A 22986-nucleotide genomic window follows, 5' to 3' on the forward strand; every position below is an offset into this window, starting at 1 on the left:
GTATGATCACTAAACGTGCCTGAGCACAGAAAACAGACATGACGTCAATGATGCGACAAGTCAGATAGAGCAATTCTCATTTCATTCAACACCATTTGAGTTAAAACAGGTTTTTATTCTCACATTATACATAAATGTGAATTGTAGTTGGCAAGAAAAGCTGCAAATTCTTCCTCTAACATAATTTGCCTCAGTAAAAATCTTGTATGTGCAGCACGATTAACAGCAAAATACTCCTCTGCACACTAAATAAATCTGTAAGAGGGTACAGCATATCCTGCCCTACATGATTCCAAAACAACCACAAAGTAAGTAAAATCATTTTGACATGCACGCTGTCAGTCCATGTTTGGATCTTGTTTTGGCTTTACATGAAGAAGCATGGTCATGATGAATGCATGCCCAAGCCCAGAACATTAAGAGAACGTTAAGAGCAGTGTGAGTGCAGGCCAGCGGGGGAGTAGGGATGGAGGACAATCGCTCTGGGGCACGGTAATGAACAAATGTGCCTAATGTGAGTACACCCTTACAGTTCATGTATCATAAGTTCAATTCATACCTCGAGGCTGTCTGCTGCCCGTTCTCCCTATGCTAGATTTCTGATTGGTGCTCTTTCAATTTCAACTTAGAATACACTGGCAATGTTTCTTAGCATACCAATGAGTAATTGTTACGCTGTACTTGTGCTTCTTGAACTTTTCCTTAAAGACCCCCCAAAATCGAATGTCACTGCATCACGCTGCTCGAATTACTAGCATATGAGAGGGAGAAAGAAGAAGAAGAAAAAAAAACTTTCAGCTAATGAGTTGTTCATGGTGTAATTGTATACCGCTCACTTTACCCCCAGCTCCCATACTAACACAAAAATGGGGAGAAAAAAAAATTCAAACAGCAGTCGGGGGTTAGGCAGATTCAAGGGAGCACGGTTACAAATAGGATAAAAAGTCTCACAAAGCTGTTTCAATCTTCACTGTGGCATTACGGTGGGAAAAACTGGGGAGTGGATCACACTCTGAACAAGTCTCATATGTCCACAAGCCAGTGACGGCCTCCTGCAACTCAAAAGCAGCTAAGAAACACTGGTTTAGGTGTATGTGTCTGTATGGCTAGGTCTGTGCTTGGAAAAAACTTTGGGGAAAAAAACTTTCCTCTACCTTCAAAGAAGGCAGTTATGGAGCCCAGAAGAAAATGCATAACTTTTCTTTATTTGCACAGAGTATGCACCAATATCTCAGTCCATGGAGAGAGCAATCAATTAAACAATACATCCTCTTTAATACTTTTCTATTACCATTACCTAGTCTAATACATCACATCATCGGACTCTTAAAATGCTAAGCATTATCACTTTTATCCAGTCTATTAAAGCCTCAACTAGTTTATGACTCTTGTTGATTCACCCATTAATCTGAATGCTTCATTTTTGATAGGGGTGTTCTGCAGATTCACCTATTGATCTTAGCACCGCTTCATAGAAGGGGTGTTTGGGCTTTCCCATTAGTTTATTCTTGCTTTTTAAAAGGGGTGTTTGTTACTCATTTACCTCATTCTAACCTTGGAAAATGAAGTTGGAGGTTTCTCTTTTAGATGAGGCAAACCTCACATGCTTAAGCTTTAAGCTAAACTTAGTGTATTACCTCGAATTACTTTCAGTCCTTTTTCTTACGTTTAATAATTCATTTTGTTATGGTTTCATGCAAGTATGTAATTGTAAAAAATTGTAAAAGATTTTATATTAACTAAAAATTTCATAGTGGATGCCGGTTTCCTGCCTTATGCCCAGTGCTACCTTTAAAGGCATTGCCCTCACACCAACAACACAGCTCTAGAAGAAGCTGGCAGGAAAATGTATAGATGTACTTTTTTATTCCGGACGTGAAATGCAAGAAAAAGCAACAACAAGAAAAATAAACAAATAACCCAATGAATTTATAGGACAACTGCAACAGAAGGCAGTAGAAGATGGGTAAATTACAGCACAAAAACCCCTATTTGTGTACAAAATATTGTATAAGGTTCCTCTAGTGGTAAACAAAATTATTTCCAAGACTGGCATGAAAAATAATTTTTAAAGAAGAGGTTTGGATGAATACATAGTTTTAAGTACAGAGTTATAAATTGTTTACTTTTTTCTTCAGATTGTTATAAAGTGTGTGTATATGTATTTTTTTTTCTAAAAAATAAACAAACAACTGCAACCACAGTACTTGAAGGATTGTTTAGGCGCAAGAGACTAAATGTTTCCAAAAAGGGACACGATATTTCCAAGCAGGAGGACACTTTGTGCCAAACAGTATATCTTGCAATGCTATGAGATATGACATCTAAACTTGGCACAATAACAGCTGACAGACTGGAGCACAAAAGAAACTTGATTCTGTGGGTATGTATAATAAAATGACAAGGTTATGTACTGTAAAATCAATTTTTTTTGGAGAGAAATCCCTAAAGCACATTTATATGTGTTTTATGTAGTTGATATTAGTGTAAAAAAATGTTTTTAATCCTATAAATATTTTCTTTTCAAAATGTTAAGTGTTGCACTCACTACTCTTCACCCATTTGCAGCTCCTTTATTACAATAAATGAATAATAGCCATTTGCTTTTAGATATTAAAATTTGCACTATAATGCCAAAAAACCCTCCGTGCATAAGTGGTTAAAATAATCCTGACATTTGTCCATAGTATATGACAACATGTTGCCACCATATTACTAAAGTCTACTGTACTAATTGTTTTCTGCAAACTCTAATATAAGGACATAAAAAATGATACAACCACTTCTCAAACATGTCAGTGTAAATCTAATGGATAAAACGAATATGCCTTATTCTACTTAAAACATTAGATTAATATAATCCAATGGCAATTCAGTAATAGAAAACTTACTCTTGCTGTTTTGTTGAGATGTTTTAGATTGTTGTGATTGAAAACAATTGGCTTTTCCTGGCTCTAAAACTTGCATCTCTGACTCTGAATCCATAGATGGTTTTGTAGAAACACCTTTAAAAATGAAGATATCACTATTAATTTAGCACTATGTGAACAGTCAGCAATCGTATTAGGAACAGTAAAGAAGAACTAAAATATAGAAAATAAAAAAGCAAATACTCTGTTGTGTTCCCTTGTGAATACCTCTTAAATATTCCAATGCTTACAGACAGCATTATGGAAATACTAAATGAAGGCATAATTTAATTTAAAAAAAAAAAAAAACTGTACAACAAACAAAACTATCCAGAGAGTATCAAAAATATATCCAAGGAAAAAAACAATTTTAAACACAAAAATGAATTTTAGGAATACTGTACCAGCATCTTTACTTTACAGGCTTTATTGAACAGCATAACAGGTATCAGCTATGTTTGTCTCTAACCAATTAGTATTTAAACATGATTAATTAAGGATGAGCGAAGAGAGTTTACTACTAGGACACTGGAGTAATGGTTGATAAAAATAGGGCTTTGCAGTGAAATGTGAATGATAAATTATAAATCAGTCATTTCAAGCAGTAATAGCCATTTACAATACTAGAAATGTTAGATACATTCTGAAATCAGTTTAATTGTACAATGACAAAAAAAGTACCAGTTTCTAGTAAAAACTTTAAACTTTCTGGGTGATTCATACCTTGTGAACACTACTGTAGGTGGGCTGTATAGTGGAATAACTGTTTGCAAAGCTCTTTGAAACAGGTAGAGATGGGGATCTGAGATTGATTTCATTAGATTTAAATTATAAACGAATGAAAATAGTATTGATTGAATTCTTGTTTGCTCGATATCAAATCCATTGTAATGCATTTGTAATGCAATTCATAAAACACATAAAATAAAAAATGTAAAAATACTAAATGATTTGGAACAACAATACCTCTAAGTTGTACATGTGAGTGCTACTTTTTACATTTCACCTCAAGCACTTTGCTATAGTGCTTAAAGAAGTGAGTCAAGAAATTCTCCTCATAAATAACTTCCTCTTAACCATACACTTCGTGGAATTTATAAACTGCTCGAAAAATAAAGGAACACCTTGAAAACACATGAGATCTTAATGAAAAAAAAATCCTGCTGGATATCTATACTGATATGGACTGGGTAATGTGTTAGGAATGAAAGGATGCCACATTGTTTGATGGAAATGAAAATTATCAACCTACAGAGTCAAAGTGAAAAAATGATGCGGCAGGCTAGTCTATTTTGCAGAAATTTCATTGCAGCAAGTCAAAATTGTACTCAGTAGTTTGTTCGGCCCCCCACATACTTGTATGCATGCCTGACAACGTCGGGGGGGCATTGCTCCTAATGAGATGATAGATCTGGACTAGGGCATCACTGAGCTCCTGGACAGTCCGAGATGCAACCTGGCAGCATCAGATGGACTGAAACATAATGTCCCAGAGGTGTTCTATTGGATTTAGGTCAGGCAAGCGTGAGGGGCCAGTCAATGGTATCAATTCCTTCATTCTCCAGGAACTGCCTGCATACTCTCGCCACATGAGGCCAGGCACTGTCATACACCAAGAGGAACCCAGGACCCACTGCACCAGCATAGGGTCTGACAGTGGGTCCAAGGATTTCATCCCAATAATGGCAGTCAAGGTGCCGTTGTCTAGCCTGGAGAGGTCTGTGCATCCCTCCATGGATATGCCAGACCATCACTGACCCACCACCAAACCGGTCATGTTGAACAATGTTAAAGGCAGCATAACGTTCTCCACAGCTTCTCCAGACCCTTTCACATCTGTCACATGTGCTCAGGGTGAACCTGCTCTCATTTGTGAAAAGCACATGGCGCCAGTGGTGGACCTGCCAATTCTGGTATACTATGGCAAATGCCAATTGAGCTCCATGGTGCTAAGCAGTGAGCACAGGGCCCAGTAGAAGATGTTGGGCCCACAGGCCACCCTCATGAAGTCTGTTTCTGATTGTTTGGTCAGAGACATTCACACCAGTGTCCTGCTGGAGGTCATTTTGTAGGGCTCTGGCAGTGCTCATCCTATTCCTCCTTGCCCAAAGGAGCAGATACCAGTCCTGCTGATGTGTTAAGGACCTTCTACTGCCCTGTCCAGCTCTCCTAGAGTAACTGCCTGTCTCCTGGAATCTCCCCCATGCCCCTGAGACTGTGCTGGGAGACAAAGCATACCTTCTGGCAATGGCACATATTGATGTGCCATCCTGGAGAAGTTGGACTACCTGTGCAACCTCTGCAGGGTCCAGGTATCACCTCATGCTACCAGTTGTGACATTGACCGTAGCCAAATGCAAAACGAGTGAAAAAACAGTCAGAAAAGATAAGAAGGGAAAAATATCAGTGGCCTCCACCTGTTAAACCATTCCTGCTTTGGAGGTTATCTCATTGTTGCCCCTCTAGTGCACCTGTTGTTAATTTCATTAACACCAAAGCTGCTGAAACTGATTAATAACCCCCCCTGCTACTTAACTGACCAGATCAATAGCCCAGAAGTTTCATTGACTTGATGCTATACTCTTGATTAAAAAGAGCTCCTTTCATTTCTTTGAGTAGTACATTTACTTATGTTCCAGGAAATATACTTGTATACAATGACAACATGCAGATCTTAAAATTTTCAAGATGAATAAAACTACTGAAGGAGTTTAACACACAGAAATTACTTACATTTTTCATCTGCATTAGAAGAAGCAGAACTACTAAGATCAGCTTCTTCTGTAGAGATTCCATCACTTTGAGGTTCCTTCCTTTGTCTCACTTCCATGGTTTCCTCTGCACAAGTAAGAAATTAAAGATATTTATAGCATATTCATTGACAGGTCAAGGACTGGTTACTTTCCTGCCAAATCAGACTGACAGAGGTGCATTTACAAATATGCACATTAAGGTTTGACAGTGTGTCATCAAAACTGATAATTTTTATACTTTAGGTGCTCAGTTTTGAATTTAGCAAGTCATCTTACATACTTTTCTTTTGGGCAAAAAAAAAAAAAAACCTTGGTGTCAGCTGTGCGATAAGACTCATGTGCTTATCAATGAGAATTAAACAAACTACTAAGCAGTGCTGGTATTTCATTGACAAGATAGTGCTATGTGAGAAATCACCTTTAACATGAAGCTTGGTTTATTTAAATATATGCCAAAGAAATGTGAAGATCTGTTCAAAAAACATTTTAATTAATGAGCATTAAATACCATCTATTGTGCCAAAAACACGATAGAAGAAAAATGTGACTTTATCATTCCATATGGTTATACTGGTTGCAGTGCTTCGCATATTGTCTGACTACAGTTAGGTCCATAAATATTTGGACAGAGACAACTTTTTTCTAATTTTGGTTCTGTACATTACCATTACTGCACATAACTCAGATGCAGTTGAAGTGCAGACTTTCAGCTTTAATTCAGTGGGGTGAACAAAACGATTGCATAAAAATGTGAGGCAACTAAAGCATTTTTTTTTTTAAACACAATCCCTTCATTTCAGGGGCTCAAAAGTAATTGGACAATTGACTCAAAGGCTACTTCATGGGCAGGTGTGGGCAAGTCCATCGTTATGTCATTATCAATTAAGCAGATAAAAGGCCTGGCGTTGATTTGAGGTGTGGTGCTTGCATGTAGAAGATTTTGCTGTGAACAGGCAACATGCGGTCAAAGGAGCTCTCCATGCAGGTGAAAGAAGCCATCATTAAGCTGCAAAAACAGAAAAAACCCATCCGAGAAATTGCTACAATATTACAAGTGGCAAAATCTACAGTTTAGTACATCCTGAGAAAGAAAGCAAGCACTGGTGAACTCAGCCAAGCAAAAAGACCTGGACGTCCATGGAAGACAACAGTGGTGGATGATCGCAGAATCATTTCCATGGTGAAGAGAAACCCCTTCACAACAGCCAACCAAGTGAACAACACTCTCCAGGGGGTAGGCGTATCGATATCCAAGTCTACCATAAAGAGAAGACTAGATGAAAGTAAATACAGAAGGTGCACTGCAAGGTGCAAGCCATTCATAAGCCTCAAGAATAGAAAGACTAGATTGGACTTTGCTAAAGAACATCTAAAAAACATTCTTTGAACCGATGAAACCAAGATCAACCTCTACCAGAATGACGGCAAGAAAAAAGTATGGAGGAGGCGTGGAACAGCTCATTATCCAAAGCATACCACATCATCTGTAAAACACGGTGGAAGCAGTGTGATGGCTTGGGCGTGCATGGCTGCCAGTGGCACTGAGACACTAGTGTTTATTGATGATGTGACACAGGACAGAAGCAGCTGAATGAATTCTGAGGTGTTCAGAGACATACTGTCTGCCCAAATCCAGCTAAATGCAGTCAAATTGATTGGGCAGCGTTTCATGATACAGATGGACAATGACCCAAAACATACAGCCAAAGCAAACAAGGAGTTTGTTAAAGCAAGGAAGTGGAAAATGTTTGAATGGTCTAGTCAGTCACCTGATCTTAACCCAATTGAGCATGCATTTCACTTGTCGAAGACTAAACTTCAGACAGAAAGGCCCACAAACAAACAGCAACTGAAAGCCGCTGCAGTAAAGGCCTGGCAGAGCATTAAAAAGGAGGAAACCCAGCATCTGGTGAGGTCCATGAGTTCAAGACTTCATGCTGTCATTGCCAGCAAAGGGTTTTCAACCAAGTATTAGAAATGAACATTTTATTTCCAGTTATTTAATTTGTTCAATTACTTTTGAGCCCCTGAAATGAAGGGATTGTGTTAAAAAAATGCTTCAGTTGCCTCATATTTTTATGCAATTGTTTTGTTCACCCTACTGAATTAAAGCTGAAAGTCTGCACTTCAACTACATCTGAGTTGTTTCATTTAAAATTCATTGTGGTAATGTACAGAACCAAAATTAGAAAAAAGTTGTCTCTGTCCAAATATTTATGGACCTATATATATATTTTAACCAAATAGCTAGCATCACAGTAAATAATTTAAAAAAACAATTATGCAACCACTCCACTAATCTTACACAAAGCCTAGGGTAATTTAATACTCTTTTAATTGTTTCAGGCATGAAAGTAATGCTAAATTAATATGCAACTTGCTCTCCTGCATAAACAAGGAAAGCAATTAAACACCCACTTGAATCTTTGCTAAGACTGAGAAAATGAAAATGAAAGTAACTACATATACCTTCATTTGAAAAGCTACACCTGCAAAAGACTGGCTGATAAATAACCTTCAAAACCCAATGACTTTTTAATTACCTAATAACACGTATACCACCCAAAAGACAAATGAATTAATTTAGAGTAGGTTTAACAGATAACCTATTATGAAAACACAGAGGATTCATTTTGATAGTCTATTTCCTTTTTTTTTTTTTATCTTGGACACCTGTTGGTGATGAGAGATTCACTGATCTTGACTTTGCGGATGATGCTGTGATCTTCATAGAGTCATTGGAGGATCTGATCAAGGCTCTCAAGAAACTGTGCGAGGATTCTGAGTGTCTGGGCTTGTAAGTGTTCTAGATAAAAACCAAGATCCAGTCCTTTAATGACCTCTTGGGCACAGCCATCAGCAGTGTGTCTGTCTGCGGAGAGAGTGTCGACTGTGTCGAGAGGTTTACTTACCTTGGCAGTGGCATTTATGTCTCTGGTGACTCTTCTTATGAAGTCAGTAGACAGAATGGGAGAGCATGCTGGGTCATGAGGTCGCTGGAAAGGGGTGAGTGGTGCTCCTATCTTTGCAAAAGCACAAAGGTCTAAGTCCTGAGAGTTTAGAGTCCTAATGCTTCCTGTTTTACTATATGGTTGCGAGACATGGATGCTATCCAGTTACCTGTGATGACGACTGGACTCCTTCAGTACTGTGTCTCTTCGGAGAATCCTTGGGTACTGCTGGTTTGACTGTGTGTCAAATGTGTGGTTGCTCATGGAGTCCCGAATGACACTACAGCCATGTGGTGCAATTCCCCGAGGGTGATCCGGCTCACATGATCCTCATTGTTGAGAACCCAAGCAGCTGGACCAGGCCAAGGGGATGCCCACATAACACTAGGCAGTGAAAGATAGATGGTCATTTCGGTAGGGTGAGACTGGACCACGTGTCTGCCTGAGGGGTTGCCAACCAGGATCCCAAGCTGTTTCATCATGTGGTGGGTGCGGCAATGCACTGTACCAGTGCATGCTCCCCAACCTGACCTGACACCTTTGTGTTGAAGTGCAATACTCTGCATGGTGGTTCAAAGTTTTTTTTTTGGAGTCAGAAATCTTCAAGGCAGTAAACCTATGCATTGCCAAAAGTTTTAAACCATATTCAGATACTGACTAATCAGCATCATATGGAAAAATACTGCTATGACACAGACCAATGCAAGAGACAGCTCCTGGCACTGTCAGAATCAGTGCTGCAATGAGACAAGCTCTAAATTGTTTTGTATGATGTAAGCCAGCTTATTTTTTTTCAATTTACTCATTTTATCTCCTTTCAAGTTGGTGATTATGACATTTTATGGATTATTTTGTATTTTTAATAGGTGGAGTGTGGATCAAGGTGTGGCAAAAAAAATCTAATCTGTGAAGTTAAAGTTTTAAAGTTGAAATCTGGAAGGACGGTAAACAGTATAGTACAATACCCCTAGTGGAATGTCCCAGGTCCTGTTACAGATAGAAACCTGAAAAGGCTGGGAGCTGTTGCTCCTCATACAGCCAAAGAGTGATCAAAAATTCAGATGGCACACCAGTATGTATATGACATGGATGACCCTGGAGGATGAAACAGGTGCTGCAATACTATGAACAGGATTTTGCATTATGTACAAAGTATTTTTTTTTTACATCGACCAAGAGAGGAGTCTCTCCTCATTGGTTCCTGAATAATCTATTTTTAAATTAACACATTACTGTACAGACAACACCCACACCTTCATCAATTAGTTCTACATAATTTGGAGAAAGCCATTAGCCCTATTAATAGTAAGAGGCTATCAATTCCCTTCTAGGAGTAGGGCCACGAACAGGAGATCAGGACAATTCCTCAAAGGAACAGTTGACGCCACACTTTTCATTAAAGTGACCAAGAACTTCAGAAACTGGTTTGGAGACACATGCTTTTTTAAAGTTGCGCAAGGGCATATGCAGAATAGGGAGCGCTATGCTCCATGGCAATGTGAAAAACAGTAATATGAAAAAAATGTTCGGTTTAGAATCGCTACCACAATTAACATGGTATGTTGTATATGGTATACAAAACATACACTACACAAATTGTGTATTTTATTGCAGAATACTCAAAAGGGGTGAATGGTTAGTTTGGCCATTTACTATTAGCATCAATTGAATTTTACCTAAATATTACATAATTCTGTGTTAATGTTTATTCAAATAAACATCTGTTCTTATGTATATAATTGCTCAATAGTCTCATTTGTTTCTCTTAATGTTGTAAGGAATGCCCATTTGGAAATAGAATCACAGGGCATAGGCACCAAAACTATGATAGATTATTGGGAACTTCCAAGACAGAAAGTGACACTGACAAAAGAAGAGGTCTTGCATATACCAAGGGGATGTAGGGTGTGCTCAAAGGTTAACTGGTAGTGACATCAATGTAGAGAGACAGAGAGCAACAGAACAAGTATTCATCCAGGGCAAAGCATGGCTGACAACTCACCCAACACCAAGGATGCCCGACCCTCTAGTGACAGACAGACAGAGAGAGGCAAAAACGCTGAAACTGTTTGCAAAACCCCACAAGAACTTATGGCTAAGTAGTGGCAGCACAGAGTGCCAGACTAAGTAAACTGGAAGAAGTTACACATTTCATGGTAATGTTGTGAGATCATTATTCTACTGACTATCCACTAAAGACCAGCATACAGCTGATCCTTGACAGGAATTGTCAAATGAGGATCAGTTTTGGAAAAGCTGATTAAAATATCTGACTTTAATTAGCTGTTGAAGAAATCCTCACCCTAAAGGTTTAAATGTTTTTTTCCTAGTTGACTATACTTAGTTTTGACAAAAAGAAGTACAATTGTTTCTATGTTATTAGTTTAAGCAGATTATGTTTGCCTATTATGGTGACAATTTGATATATTATTGTGAGTAATTAAACCAGACAATTAGATATTTACAAAGAATTAACAAAATTAATTAATAAAACTCAAAGTAAATTTATTGAGCTTGTGATATATATTTGTTGCTAGCTGGCCCAGTCCATTTTGTCTAGTGCTTAAATATGCAAATGCTTAAGTGTGAATTACATACTCAAGGACATCAGTGGAAATTATGGAGAAATGCAATTAAAACTGAAGCCAGGGAGCACTTCTTTACACAAAGAGTTGTGAAACTCTGGAACAAACTACCAAGACATGAAGTTGAAGTGGAAACCTTGAAAACCCTTAAGAAGAATCTGGATGAGATACTGAGACAGCTAAGCTATTAACTGACCAAAATGGGCTAGATGGACTGAATGGCCTCCTCTCGTTTGTCAAATTTCTTCTGTCCTTATGTTCTAATACAACAATAATATATTATCACATTGTGCAATACCTACGTCACCACTCACTGCATGCTCACTCAAGGGATTCACTATTAAGCTGCCCATTGTAAGGCATTTTTTGTGTGTAATAATAAAATGCATTTAATTTCTCATACCAACAAATAGCATATATAACCAAAACTATGCCCTAATAAAGGATATTTTAAATAGAAAGAAATGATAAGAAGTAAAAAAGGCCAATAGAGAAATGTACTCCCTCTGCCACATAAACAAAAGTAACTAATGATATTAGGAATGTCAAACGTGGGTCTTGGGGGGGATTAGCATATCCTCTTTGTAACCAATAATGGAATTTGTTAGTTATTTACACAATTTATTCCTGTATTTATTTCATTATATTAAGTCAAATCACAAAACGTATAATGAGATTAGTACTACCTCTATCATTACTTTTTTATTTCCTGTATTTTTTCCTTTATTATGCTATAGTGACCATCTTTGCTTTCATTATATATACAGCACTTGGCAGGGGAATTTCAACAGCAGTGCTAATGCTTTCATCTCACGGTTGCAGCTGCCCTTAGAAATAGAACATTAACACAAACGTTCCCTTAAAATACTTTAGTAAAAGCCTCGACTTGACACAGAATTATAGGAATTGCTAAAATTACTACGTAGTTTAACTTAAAGTCAGAAAATCACATTCCTCATTCAAAAGTTAGTAAACAAATAAATAAGGATTTCATAATCACAATGGTTACCTCACAAAGGAATTACTTTAGAAATAAAACTATATGATTTGTGTATGCTTTAACCTCCTTAAAATTACATTTTTTCTCAAAAAACACCATGTTAAAAGTGTTGCATTTTTTGGTTTGAAAAATGACGTTTTTATTAAAACTCAAAAGTAGAACATTAACACAAACAATAATAATAAATACTGTCAAAATGTTTCTTTTGTGTGGTATTTCTTGAAACACAGTGAAATACACAATCCAACATCAAAGTCGAGACAACAATAATGTGATTCCTTGCATATTTTCTTTCCAGACTGATCAACTTTTGTGGAGCATTCTGCACATGTGCAAGTTGCTTCTTCTGTGTTGGTGGTATAAATTCAATGAAATGTCGACCAATAAGACACTCTGGATTGATTCTTGATGTGCTGGGCCAACCATGGCAATGACTGTTCCAACTAACTGGCATGAGAAGTTTGCATGAGAAACAGTCCTGTCAGCTTGTTTTCTGAATAGCACAAATGAATTCCAAATGCACTGTTCAATCAGATGACAAAATACCTTTTTAGAATGCTTCTTTTGTTGCTTTCACATAATGGAATAGAAAGTCAATTCTTGATCAGCATGATCTACACTGCCCATCCTATTATTGTGGTCGACCACAACACAAGGCTTACCAACCTCTTTGTTGCCTTTAGCTTGAACAGTGACTGTAGCAGCATTAAGAACAGTACTAAGACGACAAATATCCTTCTTGTCTATCCATTTCATCACAAGCCACTAGTGTACCTTGCTGTAGTTTAGCTTGCCCAAAGCATGCCACGACGGTTGGGGTGCACTGTTCCATATGCAGGAGTCTTTTTTTTGCAACAACACGACAAAATAGCTCTGGCGAAGTATAAAAATTTGTCCATGGTTACACAGTAACCTTGATCAAACAAAGCATCTATCTATCTATCTATCTAGCAAGGTCAGCACCAACGATGTAGCAACACCGTACTGGTTATATTTCTCAACAACAACATTTATTTATATAGCACATTTTCATACAAACAACGTATAGCTCAATATGCTTTACAAGAAGAAATAAAAAGGAAGTTTATATAAAACATAAGATTAGGCAATAATATTATACAGTATGTAACAAAGAAAAAGGTAAGATCAGATGGCCAGGAGGATAGAAAAAACAAAAACAATTCTAGTTTGCTGGAGAAAAAAATTAATTTGCAGGGAAAAACAAAATCTTCTCATCAAACTTAGTCCCTTTTCATGTGTACAGAATCAAATTCAGTATTAGATTCACAAAGCATACCAAATCTTGCTCTTTTTGACGCAATATATCTATGACAGCTTGCCCTCATACCCCATGAGACATTCGTTGATGCTGATATGACGATCTGGTATATAAACATTTTGAAATTTTGCTACAATGGCCTGTTATATCTCCCAAATTTTTTTTCAGTTTTGGAACTGGAAGGGTATTCTCATCAAAATCTTTATTGTTGGTAAAGTGCAGATGTTTTATAATCAGTGAAATCTGCACTCGGACAGGACCTCTCCAAAGAATGGCATTGCCAAAATTTTGTTCTTGGACCAGAACCATTACTGCTCAGGTTTTCCTACAAGTCCTTGCAGTGTCAATAAGCCTGAAAAGGTCCAGAGTGATCAGCATCAGCAGCAGCTATGGGTTCCCATCTTTTTGAATGAGAAAACTGCTTGGGTGTACTGTCAATTACCCAACACTGTTCAGCATAATGGTTCATTTCCACAACAATTCTGTTGATCACATCATCATCCAGGAACAACTTCATGTAAGTAAGTGGATCTTGGCTGTCTATGTCCACTTTTATTCCTGGCTGCCCCGCAAAATCAAAACAAGTTGGTACTGTTTCATCTGAAGCAGTGTCAACAGAAACACAAACATGAGTGTTACTTTCAGGTTCACTGTCCGTTTCAGTTTCACCACCTGAAGACAGATTCACTTTTTCATCACTGCTGATGAGAGGCTCCTCAACATCACTGCTCATATCATTAGCAAGTGTGTGCAAAACCTGGGCGGCTGAAGAATGTTTCTTACGGGACACCCTGAGGAGGTTGCTGATTGCACATACAGGCGAGGGAAGAAGATGCACCTACACCATTGCCGGCTGTCACTTTGAAATAACGGTTATGCAAGAGATGCCTATAACGTTGCCAAAGCAACGCTCAGGACTTCAGCTGTTAACACTTTTATAGCCCGAGTGATTCTTAGCTCTAATGTTTACGCGAGACGTGTCTATACAGTTGCCTGAGTGACACCCAGGACTAACGCTTTTAGCACTGTTTTTACTGCCTAAGTAACACTCGGGTCTAATGCTAAGGGGGTTAAGGGCTTTATGAAGTGAACAGACAGCTGAATTATAATAATTTTAATAATTAGTGCCATGCAATTGAATGAGAAAGTTAGAAATGAGAATAATCTCTTTTAATACAGCACCAAACAATATCCCGGTTGAGAAACTGAGTCTTGAAATCCACTGAATGCAATGGACAGAGCTAAAACCATCCAACCACTTTTTAACCAGCTAATCAAGTTCACTGCACTAAACATGAGGCAAGAACCAACTTTAGCACTGTTCTCACCAGTGGTGGAAAGTGCCAAAGTACAATTAATTTGTTTTCTGTACTTAAGTACATTTTTCACATATCTGTACTTTAAGAAGATTCAGCTGTTGATACTTTTGACTTTTACTCTACTAGATGTTACTGCAAGTATCTCAACATTCTGTTCCACTACATTTCTACTTGGCACTGCATTACATGTTACAGTCATATTGCTGTGCTTTTTAATTGTACAATGACAGAGATAGTGATGGGAAACAACTCATTTTCAAGGGTTTTTTTTCAGCGAAAAAATTTATTGGCAAGCATGAACGAATGAATTCAGTAAAACACATCGGGAGTAATAAAACACATGTGTAATGCAATCAGCCTCTTTCATTTCAATGTTTAAAGTGCACGCACGATGATGTCAGCTTCTTTTGCTTAGATGTTTAATCTCCGTAGTATTATGTTTAAATCTGTGAAAATTTGCAAAAAGCACCAATTTCTTTTTTTCCAACAACAATAAATGTTATTATGTGCAAAAGAAATACGTAAATACCAAAATGTCAACATAATCACAGTAAGAAAGATATGTCTAGTGTCTGCTGCTGTGTTGATGCAAATTTAGCATACAAGCTTTGTGTGATGCGTCTGAAACTGTCACCAATGCACATTGGCACTATTTGAGCAGATGTCAAAAAAACATTTCGTTATACGTTTCTGTTACTTGCACATGACAGGGTAGAATGTCAGTGCCTGACCTGGCAGAATCAACCCCACCCATTGCATTTTTGTAGTCTACCACAGCACAAGGCCTAGTGAGGTCCACAGCTCCCCAGAAATTAACACGGCAGGGAACATACACCTTCTTCATATTTTTGATGAATCGCCTGATACACATCCCACAGTTTATACAGTTTCAGTGCTGGGTGATTGGCTTCATCATAGTCATCGTTATTAGTGAAATTAAGGTGTTTCATAATGAGTGAAAAATGACACTCATTCATAACTTTGCTGAAAATGGGTGCCTAAAAAGTGTGTTACAAAAACATTTTTAAAGCATTTGTGTAAATGAAAATGTCCTTGCTATTCACAAATTAATGCAAACCATCAATTCAGACAGTAGCACATGTTAAAATAATTCCATATTTCAATAAAAGGTTAATTTCCCATATCAACATTCCGATGACAATGATACCTCTGGTTACCTAAACAATTCCACTTTATTACAAATACATTTGTATATAAGTATGAAAACTATGAGGCACGTAAAATATAACAGTATTTTATGATTCTCAAAATATCAAATCTATTTTGACACAAAAAAATTATTTTTAAATCCTTGCCTAGACAGTGCCTTCTCAGTACAGAGTTTTGCATAGCCCCCCCCCCCCCCCCCAATATGCACTCTGGTTTTCCCCCACATAAAAAAAAAAAAACATGCATATTAGGGACCTCTACCATGGCTGATTCCTAACCTGCCTGTAGAGGGTGACTAAAGGGTTAAATTGATTCTTTAGGTTTAACTGTTGCCTTCCTGCTCACAGCTTACCACTTAAGAAAGAGCCTGGGCAGTCTGTGGGGTTCAAGTCCCATTGTGCCCCCACTCCAGTGGCGGAGTGGTGGCTCTGAGGCTAAGGATCTGCGCTGGCATCCCGTCACTGCTAAAAGAGATGCTACTCTGCTGCCCTCAACCTTCAATTGCTCCGGGGCGCTGTACAATGGCTGACCCTGCGCTCTGACACCAAGGGGTATGCGAAAAAGATGCATTTCACTGCGTGTTGTCCTGTATAACTATGCATGTGACAAATAAATAAAGAATTACATTACTCTGCAAGACCACCATTTACCACTGTCCACACACCCTTCTTTCCTGTCAGTCATTATTCTGCCAACCTCCCATCTACTCGGGACTGACCTTCACAGCAGACCAGGTAAAGAAATGACTATGGAAACTTAGTCAACACAAAATTTCCAAACCTGTTGGTGTTAACAATAAGGTACTAAAGAACTGCGCTGATGTAACCCTACAATATCCTTTGGGATATACAAGGTTTCTATCTAGTGTTCCCACTGACTCCCAGAAACCTTGAATTGGATAAGTGTGTTAGATAATGGATGGAATCTAATGATAAAAAAAAAAATGGCTTAAAAAATGAAAAACAGGTTGCCACAAAAATAATAATTAAAATACAATTTACCATGGATTAATGAAACCACACACTCCCATAATAGGGTGTATAAAAATTAAATCGGAATACAATAAAATTATAAGTTTCAAATGGACTAAATTTCTTGGACTACAAATATTAAAGAGTTCAAGAAAAGTTTTCGGTAAGGTATGCTCAATTTGCAAATGTTGACAGGTGAAAAAAACAGTATCGGTGGTGCTTTTTCAGAATGTGATTCAAAAGGCCTGTCTGCTCTGTTGAGTTTTTTATGCCCCCTTTCTCCCTCAGTCGCATCCTAGCACTCCATCATTGTTATGCACACAATTGGTTAGCAAAGGCTCTAGAAGGTCAAGAAGGTCTGACTAATGCTAGGTTTCTTGTGATGAGCGCACTGCTTTGGAACTTTGTCAAAATGAATTTAAGTCAATGAGGAAGGACGGACTAAACTAGTTTTGAGTAGATTATAATGGTGCAATGGTATTCTAAATTCCCCTGGGGGTATGAGAATTGTCAGACAACTATGCTGGATGGATTATTATGGCCAAAAGAGGATCGAGATCAAGAACCATAACATACTGTATGGTGACAAACTAGCAATATATAACAGAGGGCAGAGGATGGCTCCTTTAAAGCTTGTTTTGATTTATTGAGCGGCATGTGGTTGATTATACAGTGGTGTGAAAAACTATTTGCCCCCTTCCTGATTTCTTATTCTTTTGCATGTTTGTCACACAAAATGTTTCTGATCATCAAACACATTTAACCATTAGTCAAATATAACACAAGTAAACACAAAATGCAGTCTGTAAATGGTGGTTTTTATTATTTAGGGAGAAAAAAAAATCCAAACCTACATGGCCCTGTGTGAAAAAGTAATTGCCCCCTGAACCTAATAACTGGTTGGGCCACCCTTAGCAGCAATAACTGCAATGAAGCGTTTGCAATAACTTGCAATGAGTCTTTTACAGCGCTCTGGAGGAATTTTGGCCCACTCATCTTTGCAAAATTGTTGTAATTCAGCTTTATTTGAGGGTTTACTAGCATGAACCGCCTTTTTAAGGTCATGCCATAGCATCTCAATTGGATTCAGGTCAGGACTTTGACTAGGCCACTCCAAAGTCTTCATTTTGTTTTTCTTCAGCCATTCAGAGGTGGATTTGCTGGTGTGTTTTGGGTCATTGTCCTGTTGCAGCACCCAAGATCGCTTCAGCTTGAGTTGACGAACAGATGGCCGGACATTCTCCTTCAGGATTTTTTGGTAGACAGTAGAATTCATGGTTCCATCTATCACAGCAGGCCTTCCAGGTCCTGAAGCAGCAAAACAACCCCAGACCATCACACTACCACCACCATATTTTACTGTTGGTATGATGTTCTTTTTCTGAAATGCTGTGTTCCTTTTACGCCAGATGTAACGAGACATTTGCCTTCCAAAAAGTTCAACTTTTGACTCATCAGTCCACAAGGTTTTTTCCCAAAAGTCTTGTCAATCATTGAGATGTTTCTTAGCAAAATTGAGACGAGCCCTAATGTTCTTTTTGCTTAACAGTGGTTTGCGTCTTGGAAATCTGCCATGCAGGCCGTTTTTGCCCAGTCTCTTTCTTATGGTGGAGTCGTGAACACTGACCTTAATTGAGGCAAGTGAGGCCTGCAGTTCTTTAGACGTTGTCCTGGGGTCTTTTGTGACCTCTCGGATGAGTCGTCTCTGCGCTCTTGGGGTAATTTTGGTCGGCCGGCCACTCCTGGGAAGGTTCACCACTGTTCCATGTTTTTGCCATTTGTGGATAATGGCTCTCACTGTGGTTCGCTGGAGTCCCAAAGCTTTAGAAATGGCTTTATAACCTTTACCAGACTGATAGATCTCAATTACTTCTGTTCTCATTTGTTCCTGAATTTCTTTGGATCTTGGCATGATGTCTAGCTTTTGAGGTGCTTTTGGTCTACTTCTCTGTGTCAGGCAGCTCCTATTTAAGTGATTTCTTGATTGAAACAGGTGTGGCAGTAATCAGGCCTGGGGGTGGCTACGGAAATTAAACTCAGGTGTGATACACCACAGTTAGGTTATTTTTTAACAAGGGGGTAATTACTTTTTCACACAGGGCCATGTAGGTTTGGATTTTTTTTCTCCCTAAATAATAAAAACCATCATTTAAAAACTGCATTTTGTGTTTACTTGTGTTATATTTGACTAATGGTTAAATGTGTTTGATGATCAGAAACATTTTGTGTGACAAACATGCAAAAGAATAAGAAATCAGGAAGGGGGCAAATAGTTTTTCACACCACTGTACTTGCAAATTAACCATGCAGCTTCTGCTGCATAGGCATCAGTGTTAGATATTTGGTGGCAGTACTCATAATATTCTCATTATGGTCAACTAATGTACCCTGCAAATGGAAATACTTCCAAGTTTTTTGTTTTCTTTTTGTTATGCGGGGTAGAAGACTGGAGTACACAATCTTACAGTAGGCATGGAGGTAATGACAGGCTAGGCCTCATGAAGCATCATGGAGCACCGGGGATAAAAGCACAGCGGATTTCAAGGAAAATATTTCAGGAAGAAAAGGTCACCTGCAGATACAGCATATTTGTTGCAAAATATGCTTTGGTGAGTTTCACCTATCAACACTATAGGTTACATTGCTTACTTGTAAATATATGTCCCTGCTTTATATAATGTTAAAAAATTCTTGATAGCAACACATAAAACAAGAATCGTCAACAATTACTGCCACAAATAAACATGAATGATATTGAATGGTTCTCATTACTACACAGGTATGCAATATAAACTGAAAAAAATCATTTATTACAGCTCGAGATAAGTTTGAGGAAGACAGCCTTTTCACAAGTTAATGTTTAACAATACTGCTATAAAATTTGCATTTAATAAAAAAGCAAATATATTAATAATTGCTTTGAAATTGCAGTATGGTATTCTAAAAGACTAGTAATTACTATTCTGAATAGCTTTTTAAAATTACTCGTTAATTTGTAAAACACATTATTATAAAATTATGGTATTATTACTTACAGACATGGAATAGCAGTTACACCTCGTTAAGAACTCTTTGACTAGAAACTGCCTAGTTATCTTATATTTGTCGTCAATCTATTAAACAGAGTTCCAAATCGGGCAGAAAATGTACGTATCGCCAATATGTTGCCAGTAATACAATTCACTTTATTACCAAATCCTACTACAATACCAGAGAACTCTGTTCCAAAAAGCAACTTCCACAGTCATTTTGTCATTTTAGCCTCATAAATCTTGTTTAAGATAATTAATCTCGTGACTTTACTGCATCTTTTCTATCTTTACACGAAATATAGCTAAATCGAAAACCGACACATTGAACTTACTGAAAAAAATACATATCAGACGTATAACGGGAATCTCAAAGTCTCAAAACAAAATTAATTTCAGAATATATTTCAGAAATAAACGCTACAACGAAGAACTTTAGAAAAAGCAAAAAAAAAAAAAAAGCATAAGCCAAGATTGTACTTTTTTAACATTATTTGAAATTTTACAAAAAAAAAAGTATTACCTGCTTGCCTAACGACACTGGTGCAGCTGTAATAAAGACAAAAATGATGCCGATGGCACGCATTGAAAGCATTAAATAAAGGGTTAAACAGGAGTCTTACCGGAGATTTCAGAATGAATCAAACATGGTCAGTCAGACAATCGGGAAAAAATTGACTGTAACGCATGAAAGCAAAATGCTGCGGTTATCAAACAAACACAAACGTTCATAATATTTTTAATTAAAGCAATGCAGAAGATCCAAACATTGACTTCCTTGTCTTTAAACGCTTCGTGTGCTACATCAAAATACCTCCGTCCAGGAAACAAGGCAGGTTGTCTTCGTTTTTCCGCGTCCTATTTTGACCTTTTTTTAAACAATGAGTTAAGTTGTCTGTTCCATTACAAACATTAGTTAAATACCAAATTAATTTAAGATTTCTGAAAATTATGATTAAACTTCAATTGCAGGTTAACTCCATGAAAGAACAGGAATGTTCATTTTCTGCAGGTATGCACTAGTGTTTGAAAATAGTGTGGTTCTATTAGTTTTGCGCATATGGACTTTATTTGTACTTTTTATAAAGTGTAATTTTTACAGTTATAAACCAACCAAATCATAGTAAATACATTTTTAAAAGAATAGTGGATAGAATATTGAATGGATGGCATTTACTGAATGGAAATCATACTTCCAATAAATTTTTATACTAATGATATTTCAAAACAAAAGTAATTAAATAGCTCGGTGTGTATATGCATAATATAAATAACCATGTAACCCACACTTTGTGATCCACTTAGTCTAATTCGAGATCATGAGAGCATGAGCTAATTCTAACCCAGTCACTAACAACACTCTTAAAATAATGGCATTTTCTGGTTCTTTACTGGTTTGTGTGGTTCCTCATAGAACCATTGCTCAACAAAAATGGTTACCCTATGGCATCACTCTCCAAATCCACTCTTTATTTTCAAGTGTGCACAGTGCCACCGTTCCATTGCAGAAAAAAATCAAATAAAGGGAAAGCAAAATGTTAACAGAATATTAAAATAGAGTTTATCAAAAGCAGACACGTTTGAAATAAACAAGTAAGGCAAAGGGTATCTTTTTCAAAATTAGAAGGATCTTCATAGAGTAAGTAATTCAAATAGAACTTTTTAGAGTTTTCAAAATTCAAAGTTGCTATGTTTTTATGTTTTTGTATTCCTTTATTACACAACAAAGTTCAGAGCTGTTTAATGTGTGCAGCCAAGTGTTTTGAGATTGGCAACATGATGTCATAGGTCACATGGAAGACTAGCAACCATGCAGCACCACAGTAACCAGGCACATGGAATTACTGTATGCCATGAAAACCTTCAACAAAGAATGGGAGCACAAATAAACAAAAACACAGAATGGCATAGACAATGATTTCACCACAGTAACAGCAGGATTACAAACAAATAATGAAAAAAGCTGAAAAATGAGTCATGCTAATGCGAGATCAATTGGCAATTCTAGCTTGCTGCTTTTTTTTCATGACGGTGCCCTGCAATGCTCTGTAGCCCTCTTCAGGACTTGGCTTGTGCCCAGTACTGCCAGGATATGCTGAATCTCTGAACTAGATTAAGTGGGTCTGAGAATGTTATATTATATTATGCTCTATATGATTGTATAAGAGTATCTTATGAAAGGTGCTATGGAATAATGTTGTGATGGATCACTGCTGTTTAACATTCAGTCCCTCTATTTGTAGAGTGAAAGCTGTCTGCATTTTTGGCATTTCGTCAAGTTGTTTAGAGTTGGGTGTCAGGCTATGCCAAAGATGGATCATATCACCACTCTTGTTAGTGATTTTCAAGGACAGGATATAAATGCACAGCTGAGGTTTAGAGAGCACCAAGATTATGGACTTAAAGCTACCACTTGTGCTGTTCGCAGATGATGTTGTCTTCATCTGAATGTGACCTCCATTTTACCTTTGAGCAATTTGCTGCTAATAAGAATAAGGTCAGAAAGAAAGTTAGTTTCTTACAAATCTGAAGTAATGATATCTTCCTTCTTTAATGTTTGAGATTAACATTTGCCCTTGATGGAGGATATTAAATATTTTAGAGTCATGTGTGCACATTGTCTGTGGGGCAAAGCAGAGAACTGGGGTTATGCCTGAACAAATGCACTGGCACTATAGTAGACCATGGTAGTACAGTGGGAGGTATGCTTTCAGTCAAAGTCTTAGTTGCCACTCTATATTTCCAGCCTCACTTTTCCTGACAAATAATGAGTAGTGGCAGAAAGGATACTATTACAGTACTGTATTCTTAAATGAAACAGCAATTATTTTTCTGTGGAGGTGATCTGAGTTTACATTCCGTGACAGAATGTGGAGCCTGACAGACATCAAGAAGCTCAGAGTAACAGTTTTTTATCTGGAACAAAAAGTGCCAATTATGTATCTGGTGAGAATACTTTAATGGTGTCTCTGATTGAAAACACATCAGTCGTGCCCCACTGTGAAGAGATCTGGTGGACA

At 37.6% G+C, this 22986-nt stretch overlaps 1 protein-coding gene across 1 annotated transcript in view; it reads right to left on the minus strand.

Moving 5' to 3' along the window:
* Positions 1–20771, minus strand: part of LOC114663721 (probable C-mannosyltransferase DPY19L4) — a 102388-nt gene extending 81617 nt beyond the window's left edge. The window contains exons 1-3 of the mRNA XM_051935580.1: positions 20590–20771; positions 5643–5747; positions 2892–3005 (exon numbers count right to left, since the gene is read on the minus strand). Of these exons, the coding sequence (XP_051791540.1) occupies positions 2892–3005; positions 5643–5739 (211 nt within the window). The 5' untranslated portion in view covers positions 5740–5747; positions 20590–20771. The remainder of the gene's footprint in view (positions 1–2891; positions 3006–5642; positions 5748–20589) is intronic.
* Between the last annotated feature and the right edge of the window lie 2215 nt (positions 20772–22986).

This window comes from Erpetoichthys calabaricus, chromosome 13 (assembly GCF_900747795.2).
Source record: "Erpetoichthys calabaricus chromosome 13, fErpCal1.3, whole genome shotgun sequence".
Taxonomy (NCBI): domain Eukaryota; kingdom Metazoa; phylum Chordata; class Cladistia; order Polypteriformes; family Polypteridae; genus Erpetoichthys; species Erpetoichthys calabaricus.